This window comes from Amblyomma americanum, chromosome 1 (assembly GCF_052857255.1).
Source record: "Amblyomma americanum isolate KBUSLIRL-KWMA chromosome 1, ASM5285725v1, whole genome shotgun sequence".
NCBI lineage: Eukaryota > Metazoa > Arthropoda > Arachnida > Ixodida > Ixodidae > Amblyomma > Amblyomma americanum.
Genome location: NC_135497.1, coordinates 432,944,441 through 432,958,297, shown reverse-complemented (window position 1 = coordinate 432,958,297; position 13,857 = coordinate 432,944,441). Strand labels below are relative to the sequence as shown.

Here is a 13,857-nt window from a genome sequence, read left to right as displayed (position 1 = left end):
CTGTCCTGCTTGAATTCGAGTACAGTCAGGGAAACCAAAGACTGCATGAATGACAGCGTCGTTGATGACAAACGGCGTCTGGCGGCCTCTAAGAACAGCGTTTGCTTTGCCGCTTTGCACATCTGTGGCGGGAAAGGGCGCCGCGAAGGAAAGGTGCAAGCGCCGCACGACCTGACTTGCTACTACCTCTGTCTACTTTCATGGCTGGCGGGCGAGATGGCGCTTTGGTGCCACTCTCACAGCGAAGTCAAATCAAGGTTTAATTGCAAAAAAATGTTTCAAACATAATAAAGGCGCATAAAGGGCGAGTTGGTAAGTGTGCACGATAAAATCCATCAAAAGGATGGAACAAAACAGCACAAAATGATCACCGGCACTGATAACTGAAGTTTTGCTACTCTGAGACTGGTCCGCATGAAAGAATATACTACAAAAGCAAAAATAGAATAAATACGTAAAAAAACGAGAAGAAAATCAAGAGCGTCTATCATGCCGCCTGTTTCCACCTGCGAAGCGTGGTATTTACGAGTACTGCTATCTATTTTGCAAGAAACATAGTAGAGGAGGGTTACACAGCATTTCGGATTACAAAAATGTCAAGTAACATGATTGGGCAGTTCTTTCTTAAATTGAATAGTCGGCGATGAACCCAGAGAACCATCTAAGTTCTTCCATAGTTCAATAGTGTGTAGAAAAAAAGAAAGCCTAAAGTAATGTAAGGACCGTAAGAAAGAACTATGTTAACTGGATGAGTCCGTCAGATAACTCGCCCTGCAGGAGTGATCAGTAAGATAGGCACATAAATATTAGTCGATCCGTGCATGATTTTGTACAGCATGATTAGAAGGTCACACGTGCGTATGACAATGATTTCAGTGATAAAGCGCGTGTATGAGATGATGGTGAAAACCTAAGGTTATAGCGGCTGCAAATAAAAAGGACTGCCTTTAATTTGACAGATTATTTGGAGGTGTCTGCGAAATGTGGCGAGCATACTTGAGAGCAGGTCTAATTAGTGTCTGGCAAGCTGTTAACTCGCAGTCTAGAAGAGTGAAAAGAGGCTAGTTTGTAGGACATTACAAAAAAAAAAAAACAAGAATTGCGCGAAAAGGACGGGACAAGAAAGAAGTCTGCGCTCGTCCTGTGTGCTTCTTTTTTGTCCCGTCCTTTTCGCGCAATTCTTGTTTTTTGTAATGTTAACTAGCATTGCTTAGTGCCGTCTTTTAAAGTGAAGTTTATAGACATCCAAATTTTCACGGCGTTTTAGAGCAGATTGCATCGATATGATTATGCCAAGTAAGGTTAGTCGTGAAATTAACGCCAGGGTATTTGAATTCTTTAACGTGGGTTAGACTAGCGGTACCCTTGAGTTTTATACGCGAGTTTGAGAGGTCGTTTCTCTCTAGTAAATGTCACTGCAACAGTTTTAGTGAAATTGACGTTCATATAACATGCGTCACTCCAGTTTGAAAATAATCAAAAGACGTCGTTCAGCACCTGTTGATCATGAATGGCACTAATGTTACAGTTTAGAACGCAGTCATATGCGTGTAAGCGAACTTTCACTGGTATGTCTCTGGTTGCTTGATTGATGTCGTTAACATATATAGCGAATAAAAGTGGCCCCATCACCGAGTTTTGAGGCATCCCTGACAAGACGTGAAGTTTAGAAGAGTTTCGCGATTAAAAGAGACGGACTGAAATCTTTAGTACAGGTAATCGGATATCCAGTCATTTACTTCACGATAGGGAAAAATTGCCGTAAGTTTGGAGCAGTTTTTTTTTGGTTTACCGTACCGAATGCTTCTCAGTAGTCGATAAAGAAGGCACCAAGCTGAGCATGGTTATCTAGAGTTGTGGCTATGTCATGCGAGAATTTTCATTAATGCTTTGTCATAGAAAGTCCTGCTCTGAAACCGTGCCGCTGCTGGGAGAGAATATTTTTTCTGTTATATACGGAATGATGTGCTTACGAATGATGATCTCGAGAAGTTTGCAGCAAGGGACAGCAGTGATATAGACCTCTGACCGGTGATTAGCTGTTTATTGCCAGATTTGAATGCGGGAATGACATTAGCACGTTTACAATCCTGCGGGGTGATCGACGTGTCGAGAGATTTATTGAATAATATTGTCAACTAATGGGCGTTCGTTCAGAAAACCGCTTTAAAATTACACTTGACACTTCGTCTGGACCAGAACTTTAGTCGTGTCATTTGTTAGGAACAAGTTGCGAACGCCAGCGCAACGTGATTGACACAAAAAGATGGGTTGATACCGTCATGCTGGCAAAACAGACTGAAAATACTTGTTGAATGTTTCTGAAATATTCTGAGGATCGGATGAAGGATGATCATTAATGAAGCATGATGAGAAATTATGAGAAGCCGGAAGTACCGTTTTGCAGAACTTCGATGGGCTTCCTTTTAGGAATGTTGATAAAGTGGTATTGAAATAAGTTTCTGGTTTCATTTATTTTGGTGTATAGTTCCGTTTTAAGCGTTTGTAGTGATGTACTTCGGCTTCTCTGACTCATGTTTCTTTGTTTTCGGAGTCTTTTTATGCGCCTGGTATGGCGAACAATGTCCTTCTTATGCCATGGTTGCTTCCGTTAGCGCATCATACACTTTGGGGCAACAAATTGTGAGATGCATTCTTGAACAATATTAAAAAAAATTTGTAAACCAACTCATCAACATTACAATTGTTGCTACTGTGCAGAAACGCGTCAAAAAAGGACGCTAAAAAATTGACAATAGAATTTTCGTCAGCATGTGCGAAGTCCTATATGACCCGGATATCAAGCCTATTGCTCTCACAAATGACACCAACCTTCGCCGAGCACTTTTTGTGATTGGGCAGTACTTCCACGATTTGGCATTCGTAACTATTTTCTAGTAGCTTCAAAATAACAAAAAATGAGCTCTAGGATTATGCTGTGCGATGGCAGTGCACGTCAAAGATCCCCAAGTGGTCGAAATTATTCCTCAGCCCTCCACTATAGCACCCCTTTCTCTGTTTCTTATTTCACTCCATCCTTTATTCCTCCTCTTACGGCGCGGTTCGGGTGTCCGCCGACATATGTGAGACAGTTACTGCGTTATCTCCTTTTGCCAAAAACCGAAAACCATTTTTTTTGTGTTCTCGCATTTGACGCTGTCAGCAACTGGTGTCACATTTAACGACAGAACCATAGCAATAAGGGAGTCACAAATAGGCTTGTCGCGACCACATAGAGACACCACACCTAAATCAATGCAAAGAACATTGAAGTCACCAGCAAGGATCAGTTTACATTCATGAAGCCTTTGGTTTACTTTATATTCCCAAAACTTAGGAAAGTATTTTTTTTCAGGTTTGGAAGACCGGTATAAAGTGCCAATAGCCACTACAAGACCACCTATCATTAATTTGCACCAAACCGACTCGGTGTCAGACACATCCGGTAGCGGTGCGAAATCAATGCGCTTTTTTATAAACAGAGCTATTCTCTATTCCATACCAACAGGCCTGTCGCATCGTAAGACAGACTAATTAGGAGGCATGAACTTGCGTTCCGTTTCCGAGTTGTTTGACGAAGTCTAATTGACGTAAATCAATGATGGTTGATAACATTAAATTAGCCACTAAAATGAGCTATCCTATTCATTAGGATGAGCGCATCTGCATTCAGAAGTGTAAAGTTGTGCTGCATACGAGGTCACTCTGTACTTCTGGTAGGTGAGTTACCGATTATTTTAACAAACGACTTGCTGCTGTTATCCCACGAGTAGCGGATGCTGTCTACTATCAGAGTGTCAAAGCTTAGTCGCACCTTTTGGCATCCTTCCTGATCGCGCCCGAATTATCCCACAGCGCTTTACCTTTTTGTTGCACTTGAAAAGGAAAATCTTCACTCATATATGTTTCGTCCCTTTTTGAGTTTTTAAGGATCAGTATAAGAATTGGTGTAAGGATCTTTGCTCTGAAATCAAAGGACTTCAGTATGACAGGCCTTATTTTCTTGTCTTTTTGTCACCTAACCTATGACACCGCTCGGCACAGTCGCATTCAGTTTGCGGTTCGGTAGAGAACACCTTTATTATGGAGGCAAGCAGTAGCTCAGGGGTTTCAGTTGGCTGTAAGGTAGGTCGTAAAATATTAAGTTGTTCCGACGTAATCGTTTTTTTGATTCGTGATTTTTTCAGTCAAGTTATATATGGCCCCGCTATGGTCGGCGACTTTTTCTTCTGAACTATGCATGCGGTGGTCAACGTCAGCTCTGGCTGACGTCCGTACTTCTTATTTAGATGTATTGTCCTCAAAATCATCATTTTTGCAGCGATAGCTACATTAGGGTAGCATTCCGAGCCTTCGGCGTGGCGGCGCCGCCACCCTGTGGCTGCGCCACCATACTGTCACGTGGTTGGTAACGTGATGCGGAGCAGCTGACGTGGCGCGGCGCCGTGCCTGATCACTTGGTTCGTCACGTGACCAAGTTGCACTCGGCTAGCTGTAGCTATTGCGTCAGTACAGGTTGACCGAGAGCTAAACCACCGCAATTTTTTTGCAGTCAAGCTTGCTAAATCTTGGCATCGCGTTTGCCCTACTAGCAATTCTGTAACCATGAGTTCAGTTTTTCTGGACAACGGCTTTTTGGAGCACTTGTCTTAGTTGAACAAGGCCGTCGTTTCTAGTTTGTCGCGTATTAGCGACAATGGACACTTGGGCCACTTCCTATCTCTTCCAGAAAATATACTGAAGTAGAAGTTTTTCATTTCTCTCGATATTAAATGTATACCATAAGCTGTAACCATTTCTACCGGCTAAAAGACGCGTGTTTCGTCACAGAATTCGGTGGCAACTGCTGCACGGAGCACCAGCTTAAACAAGGCTACGGTGCCTAGATGGCTAGTTGTGCCAACGCATGTAGTTCACTGCTTCTCTGCTTCATGATATCAAAATCGGCGCGGCAGTCAGAGCCATGTTGCTGTGGTGCGTGTCGTCTGCTACTTGGACCGTTCTTGTCAATTAACGTTGTTAGACAAGGTCGGTCTAAGAACGATGGTTCTTGTAGCAACCTGGACGAGCTCGCATATACTGCTTTTTTTACTGAATCAAAAATTTTATATAGCGATTGTTTATTGAAATAGGCACTGGAATAATTATATGTTTGCTGCCCCAGAAGAGCGAGAAAAAAGACAATTTATGTATATCGTCTGGCAACAAGTAGACGACATGCTGTCAGCTGCACTCACAACAGCAATACTGCTCGCCGTTTTTTTTTTTCAATCGCAATGACTGGGGAGTGACATAACAGACTGTGGATAGCCATGTGCAGCCACAAACACCGCATGATATTGCCCCACTTTGCTTCATTCCTAAACAACCTGAAACCAGGAGGGATGCCATTTGCATCGCACCGAACTGTTAGGATATAACGTGCCAGCCAAGGCTCGAAGATTTCACTGTTTTCGGTGTCACGGGACACAGATCTGTTCCCCAAAAGAAATAGTGCACTTTACCGTGCTGACAAGATGTTACAGCAGCACTTCGAGGAGCGTTTCATCGAACGTCACTCCACTCTAGGGGTAAACGGGAAAGGGATGAAGGTTCCAAGGGAATACGTGCGGGCCGCAAAACAAGCCCTGGTTCCTCAATACTACCGAATTCGCCCGCCCACTTGTCGAAGAAATTTCTGCGAAAATGAGCAAAACTTCGAGTGGAGCCCGGCCAGTTAAACGCTCAGAGACAATAGAGTGAACCGGTTGCTCAACGCTTAGGTTCTTAACCTGCGGCACGTGGTGTGGCTGCTACAGTGCAGCGCCGTATTAAGTTTTATTTTTTGCTTTACAACATTTAGTCGCTAGATGAGTCAGTTTACAGTGCAGTTGTTTTTTATTAAAGTTAAATTTAAGGCCCGGTTATTTTTTGTTGTTGCACTGCCAGAAGATTCTTTGCCTTTGTGACTTTACTGCTGCAGTATTCTGAGGAATAAGCCAGCTAGCTGAGCATTCCATCGTCTTGAAGCAGATGCCCGTCGCGATGTCTACATTCATTATATATTCGATGCATACAAATACTGCGCCAATAATTTTGTTCTGAACAGATTCTTCAAAAGAAAGGCTTTATTCATCCATTGTTGGATTTTTTTTTGCAGGGGACATGTTCCTTGAAAGATCGGCATCCAGCAGCGCAGAGAAACACTCAAAACGCCACTGATGTGGAGCTCAACTCTTTTCGGCGGCGTTTCGCACTCCTCAAAACCAGATTGCTGCTTGGCGCGTTAGTTATCTTGAAAAAAACACAAAAAAGAAACGTGCATCCTCTAGGTTCTTTTGTATGAAATCGACCTAAGGGTTCAGTGAACCCCCTTGAACCTATTAGCGCCTTGCGTTTTTAGCTGATCATAATTTTAGATTATTCTCCTCTTAACCTTGCCTGCACTGTTAACTGGTCTTAACTCTGTGCCGTCTTGAACTGTTTGTACACGTAATGTTTCCATTCTTGTTCCTGCGAACCAAACACTGGAGGACGACAGATATTGACTTCCGGCTTTCAGGGGACTGAAACGAATTGAATTACATCAATCATGCCCACTTAGTTTATGTTAAATGTGCTTTCTAGGTCTCATTTACGTATAAGCAGTGGTCAGCATCGCAGTGTGCCATGTTGCCTATAAGGGAGCGTCGGTGGACATAGGCAACACAAATGACAGGCTGCGAGAGCAAAAAGTACGCGCATCCGTGCATTGCCATCTCTAAGCTAGGCACTCAGCCGCCAGGTGTCGCAGCTCCTAGAGCTGCGTGAACCATGAGGCCTGTGCTCATGGCGTGTGACCGTAAAAACCGCGATGCGCAACCGGACTAGGTACCTCAACAAGAAATGTGTTTATTTGTTGAGGCTGTGCTATGAGCACAGGCTACATGGTTCATGCAGAATGGTTTTTATGTTATATTCCTAAAAAGGCTCATTTATCTGGAAATATTTGTTTCCAGGAATTTAAACAAACCAGGAGGAACCGCAAGCTCACATTGAGGAACGCCGCACAGAATTAATTGAGGAGAAAAAAGTTTTTTGTTGTTATACCTAAACAAAAAGCTAATCACAAGAAAAAAAATTATAAGCTCTAGAATTTTGAAGCCTGGCTTGTTTAGAAAGTCAGATATTAAATAGTTGATTTTCTTTATTATTATGACTGGCCAGCGGAGTAATGCAGTACGCCGGGGACCCGCGGCCCAGTGTTTTTTAAGTTGTCTCCTACTATAGTAATCTCTGCGTGCCATCAGGCGCCTTATTGGCAAAGTAGCAGATAAAAGAGTTGTAACCTTGGACAAGTCAGGCGTGTCACCTAGAGAAAACTGGTTATTGTGTAAAAAGTGCTACATTTGATATGCCAACAGCGTTCTCCCGCTTTAGCCTGAATAGATCTCGGGAGGTCTTTATCGCCATATCGCCACTGTATGAATAAGAAGAGCCTTTCTAAAGTATGCAGCCTTTAAAAAGCCTACCAGCAAAAATAAGTAGAAATAATTTCTCACTGGATATTGAGGGGCAACCTAAATTTAGTTTCACACACAATCAGACAGGTTTGATGACGTTAGAGTGGCTGCCCAATTCCGAATGCTGCCAAAGGTAAAGTTGTCAGACGCGATCACATCTTTAATGTTTTGCTGTTATCGCCTACATCCAGTTTCTGATAGAAAGAAGGACGAGTGACCAGAGAAAGCATTTCATGCGATGACAGCACTACTCGCGTCATAAATACGTTTGAACTCGATCGCAGGCTCGTCCAAGCAGCCAAACATCGTGCTGCACCTATACGCAGCGGGACGCCATGGCATAACCAATTCATCCCAATGTTGCCTTTGTCTTTTCGCTCTCTTTTATAAGTGTTTTTTTTTGCAGACGGAGCTAGGGTGCGAATTTGAAGAGATTAGAATAGTTGAGAATCCATATACGTTATCACATTTTTGTGTCGTGGAGTCTCTCATTTCTTACTCCAGAGAAAACTGTTGCACGACAAGCTACATTTGCGGCCATTCCGTTTTGTAATTTAAACGGAGAATATAAAATCGTTTTTACCAGAGTACAGACCGACAGTTTGGCACAGAAATCAGGGGTACACCACAACATAAATATTCTATATGTTCCATTTAACCGGGATTTAGAGTACCTGAGGTTCTTTAACGTGAATCGACATCGCACAGCACACGACCGCTTTTTGGATATCACTTCATTGAAATGCGGCCGCCGCGGCCGTGATTCGTTTCCGCGTCCCTGGACTCAAAAGCCGAACGACATAGAAACTAAGCCACTGCGGCGGATAGACTCGTGCTTTATTACGATATAACGAAGCGACATGCAGGTTCGCTGGACACTGTATCCAAGGAAACTGCTGGCTTGTATTAGAAGCGCCGTGAATTTATCCCAGCAGGAGACTGATATGCTTCCGTGGCGCTCACCTGGCTTTGGTTGGCTTTTGATTATCGTATAAAGCGCCGGTCAGCCAGCTGTAGCCACTAATATAATTTTTGCCTCTGATACGCAGAGCCCCTTCTCAAGAAAGCTGACTGCCTCGCGGCTCCCGAGCTGTGCCCGGCTGGTTGTCAGAGTAGGGAGGTGTCTGCGTCGTGCTACGCCTGCGAATGTGCTGCTGCAGACGGCACTGTTGAATATGCACTGGGTAAGGACATGTAGACGACATTAAAGGCACTGGCACAGCTGCCTACCGCAATGCATGTGCCGTCGTTGTGTAAGCTTAGCGACGACGATTGTGCACCGCGGAAACCCCTTACAACGAACTCACATGCAGCAGAACACAATGTCTGCACCGTCTTAACGAAACGTGTTTGCCATTACTGACGCCTGGTACCTTTTGATAGGATGGTGGACAGGCTGAAGTAGCGCTAGCTGCACCGAAAGCCTTCGTTTCGTTTTTTTTTGAAGCAATCTGTCTTAAAGAAACGAAGCTTTGTTTGTAAAATTGTATGCGTTCCTGCGAATTCCGACCAAACTAGCGAGCTATAGAGTGGCTTGTTCATTGCCGTTTTCCGGGAAAATTTGGTTCAGAGTCCGGGTGCATTTGTTTCGACCCTTGTTTAATGCCACCGATAGGATTGTGATGGTTGTAAAAGCCACGGCAGCGTAATGAGCGAGAACATACATGGAGCAGTGGCTTGGAATAATACATTTAGAGAGGGTTGCAATGCAAAACCCGCTGTGTACAATACTCGTCTGCAGGGAAAATATGAGCAATGAAGTAAAAAAAAACTCGCAGGACGGTTAGGAGTGTGTAAAGCCGACGCTTTATCTTTAGCTGTAATGTGAGAGCTAAGATTTTTTATAGTGCTCTGGTCTAAACTACTAGGCCAGATGCTTGAGTGCACATACTGTCTTTTCCGGAAGTAGCCCGGCTGCATGGTTTGCTGCTGGATTGTACAATGGAGCACTTATGCCACCCCTCAAGCTTTAAATCTGTCTAAGATGAGTAGAACCCTCGTTCTCACCTCTCAAGAGCCTTTGATCTTCTGGGAAGCCCTAAGGTCTCCCCTATACCAATGGCAAGGAAACCATGCAGCCCGGTTACTTATGGCAAAGAGGGTACTCCAACACGCGTCGCCTCCTGCCCCATTCGCGCAGTCTTGTAGGCCTTCTTATCATACATACACTGGTGCAGCCAGCCGCAGCGGCACCATGGCGCACTGCCAACTTCACCGAGTGAGCCACGGAAACCGGCAGTCCCGTGAAAACAGACGCGCTGTCCGGTTACTGGCCCGATGCCAAGGTTTGTGGCGCGGATGGAGCCGACGGCGCGAGACTGACGAATGAGCTAAGAAGATTTAAGGCTGTAAATACGTGATACTTTTTGAAGTGGGAATTCACTGATTGTGAAGAGAGGACAAGCTCACAGAGCTGCTAAGGCTGATTGGGCAGAAAGCACCAACGGGTGAGGACATATCAAGCAAGAGACTCGTGTGCGGGTGATTAGCGATCACGAAGAAACGCGGCTGGAGCTTAGTCCTTGCTTGGTCGCCATCATCTTCCTCACATTTGGGCTGGGGACGGTAGTGATATCGCTGACGGCGCCAAAGTGAGGAACGAGCTAAAAGAGCTAACGCTCTAAAATAAAATTTCCTGCTACCGGCGAACTGATCGAATTCCATTTCATCAGGCGGGCTTTCCGTTGCACTGTCTAACTGAATTACTTCAGTTTCAGTATATAATAACATAAAACTTAGCTGTGCTCTATGGAAATGTTACGTAAGTTTCACAGACGCAAAACATGATTGCGAGGAACCCAGTAAATTCTCCACCGTGTTCACATCCCATAGGCTGCATGCAGATACGGGCATGATTCGGACCCCCAAAAGGATTTACCCCTTCCCCTGGCTGGCGTTTGCTAACGAACACCCATCGTGCGCCTTTCGCAGAGTACGTGGATGCCCAAATCGCAGTGCCCTGCCCAGTGACTTGCGTGAAGCGAATTTCGAGCAGCGGCGCCCAGAGCTGTCACTGTCCGTCTGATGGTGAGTGAAGATGCCTGCGGTAGGTGCTGGGCTTGGGTGTCCTAATTATTCCGTAATGGTGCTCGGAATACACCCACGAAGGCCGTTTATTTCCTTGGCACAAACACTGAGAGCAAGTGTACCATTTACAGAGTTTTCAACCCAGCAAACGTGACAGGAGTGACATCGCATTGGTCTCTTGATGGAGCGGCCGTATCATTTCCAGGTGCAGGCTCTGGGTTGAAATACAATTCTTGCCCAATATTTTTAATGTAGCAGATGGGAGGAACTACTGGGCCACCTAAAATCGCTAGCTCCACTTAGAAACGTTTTACCCGAGATACCTGTATATGCACACGAAAATAATAGAAGCTATTGAAAGAAAACTGGCATTCCTGAAATTATTATCACACTATTCAGTACTGATTTACACAGTAGCGATTTTATACAATGAAATAGAGCGTCGTTAGTCGAGGCGTAACAGCTACTGCTTAGCGCTCCAGAAAGGCTCAGTCCTGCAGGAAGCGCCGATATGGATGCGGACACCAAGCGCTCTCCATTCACGTTCCACTTGCAGGTTGTACATACTAAATGGCTCTCCAAAACTTTCAGTTTCGTCGCAGTCTTAACTAACAGGAATTCATATTTCCCCGTGCAAAAATCAGGAATGGTTAGGTGGGCTAGCTCAGGTAGTGTCATCATAACAAAATGCAACGGAACCAAGAATTAAAAGAACACAAACGCATGTTTTTAACACCCAATTTAAAAAGTAGAAGCAAGCTGAGCGCTCTTTTTTTAAAGGATTCCTTCATGCTCTTTAAGAAGGTTCGTCGAAAACTAACTGGTCTTTTGTTACATACGTGCCCGCTATAGCAAAAAGTAGCTCATGTGGTGTAAAATTAACGTGGAGCCGTTCACAACCGCGTGCCCCAATATTGCTTAGCAGGCAAAATCCTCTGAATGAAAATGCATTCTTCTCAAAACAACAGGCATAAGCGAATAAGAATGAACTCTCTGAAGCAAAAATCGTCGTGATGAACAAGCGCCGGTCGGCGTGTGGCGCGACGCGAATGGACAAGGACACGAGACGCCCACGGGTGCGGGCCCAGAAAAGAAATTTAACGCCGCCCAACTCGCCGTTGCCAACTCGCGTACGGTAGAAGTCGTAGGTTCGGATCTCACCATCTGTATGTCTTCTTTCACAATCTGTAATTCTGTCTTTCATACATAAATGATTACGAACTGCCCGCTTCATCAAAGCTAGCTCAAAATAAAAAAGCAACAACAACCATTTCCCTACGCTTTTCTCAGTTTCAGTGAGTGTAGGCTTCTTTCACGCGTATGTCTTAACAAGCCCCTCAAATCCCTGACTTTGCGTGAACTGAAGTGCCTGCTCTGAAATTATACCAATATTGGACCACCGTGAAACAGGTTATCTCACTACCGACAAAGCGCCTTCCCAAGTAGGCCTGCAGAGTACGTGCACGCACTTAGAATCCTCATGTTTCCCCTTCCCCTACACTAGAGGTATGGGAGACTGCTCTCCTCAACTGCTCCACACTGGAATCCCAAGGGGCTCTGGTAAAGCGGGCGCGAGACGGGGCCTCGTCGTGCGGTGTCTTGGACTAAGGATATACCTACCATGTCGCGGCGTCTTCTGACCCCCAAACTCTCTTCCTGAGTATTAAAAAGTTTTTCACCACCACCACGACCACCACCACATTACGTGCGAGCTCGAATGGGTGCTGTGAAAATGATGGCTTGAAATTACGTGAACCGCGACGATGGGCACGCCTCCTATTGCCATACCGAGCAATTCTGGACAAAAGCATTTTTGATTGGGAGACAAGTTATGAATGAACGCAGTTTTTGAATACAATGTGAGAGTTCACTATAACAATCAACATATCCGCAGATCACCCGATGGCAATCTTTAACCTTTTTTTCTATTCACGTTTTTGCTATCGTCAAAAACGTTTCCCATTGTTTTCTATGGCAGTCTTAGCTGTTCGATGTGATCGCTGGAAACATTTTAAAAGAAAGATTTCGCTACATTTCAGAATAATGCACCATTGCCTTGAATATTTCCACAACAGTGCCTTAAATTTTTCCAATTTTCAAAATTTGTGCCCGAGAAAGCTGAACATGGCTTCGCTTGTTTGCGGTCGTAGCTTCCCTTGGTCGCAGAACTTCGGGTATGCCATCTGCATGACGTCACCCTTTTTTATCGCATACATAAGTAAGCTCTTTCAGGAATGAAAGGACAAGTGAATGCCAAAGGGTGATCAAGTGCGTAATGGCATTAAAAGATGGAGCCTAAAAAATTTAGATTCCTTGGCTTCAACAATCCATATGAATAGTTTCTTTCTGCTTAATTACATTTGATATCCGGGGAGCGAATCATAGAAATATGACCAGATGGCATTACAAACTATAAAGTTTTAGGAAAGTGCACTGTGGTTGTGGCTAGCGACCAAAATGTGCATATGGTGAATAGCCCCACTCGACAAAATTCATTGGCTTCTATCGGCCATGCTACAAGCCACCGCGGTATCTCAGCGCAACCACATGGTCGATGCCGTTACCGTGTAAACACAGAAAACCAAACGCTGTAGCTGCGGACTGCACTTGTTTTTCTTGCGTGGCCGGGCAGCAGAATTGGCACGGGGTTTCACTCTGTCGATGTGGTCTTTACTAGGTGGGTACAGGCCATCAGCCACCCCTGGGTTCGAGCTTCGCACGAGCCGAGGGCCCCGACCAGCCGTCACCACACGTACAGTGGGGCACCGCTTCGGCGACGCATCCTCCGCAGGGAGGAGAGCGGCAGAACAGCTCGCAGCTAGGTAACAGGCCTCCAAGTTCACAAGGAAGACGTTTTCTACACGCCGTCCTCCAGCGACAAACACACACACGCTCACCCCGTCCCGAATGCTCTGAGCAAACCTGCATGTTCTCATAACACGGCCGCTGAATGCTAAACGTATTGCGATGTCCAGGCAGTTGGTTGACCATTTCAAACACAGTACTTACTCGTGCTTTTGTATTTTTCCTCGTAATTTGTTCTACGCATCGCAACAATCCATATTTGTCTTAGGTCGGCATTTTTAACGCCTGATGAGAACTGATGCAGGCTGAACATTCCGCGGCGGCAGAGCTCTCGACACACGTCGTGCACATCGCACACAGCGCTCCGCAACCCAGCTGCTTCTTTTCCTCTGGTTGCTACTGGATTGGTACACAATGCAACCTGTGCCCAGATGACTTCTTGTAATTGCAGGAGGGTGAGAGGGACATGTTCAAAAGGAGGCTGAAACACTTTTCGAAAAAATTGAGTTCCCTCCGGCATTTTAGAGTTTTCTATCTGTTGAAC

At 45.0% G+C, this 13,857-nt stretch overlaps 1 protein-coding gene across 13 annotated transcripts in view; it reads left to right on the top strand.

Annotated features, from left to right (window-relative positions):
• The window catches only part of LOC144115886 (papilin-like), a 321,379-nt gene that overhangs the window by 223,930 nt on the left and 83,592 nt on the right, over positions 1–13,857 (top strand). For 8 of the 13 annotated variants that reach the window (XM_077650503.1, XM_077650502.1, XM_077650506.1 and 5 more), the window contains 2 exons: positions 8,531–8,665; positions 10,413–10,508. The exons of 2 other annotated variants lie outside the window; for them this stretch is intronic. In XM_077650503.1, coding sequence (XP_077506629.1) covers positions 8,531–8,665; positions 10,413–10,508 — 231 coding nt within the window. The remainder of the gene's footprint in view (positions 1–8,530; positions 8,666–10,412; positions 10,509–13,857) is intronic. 3 more of the 13 variants (XM_077650505.1, XM_077650499.1, XM_077650498.1) reach the window with 1 other exon arrangement.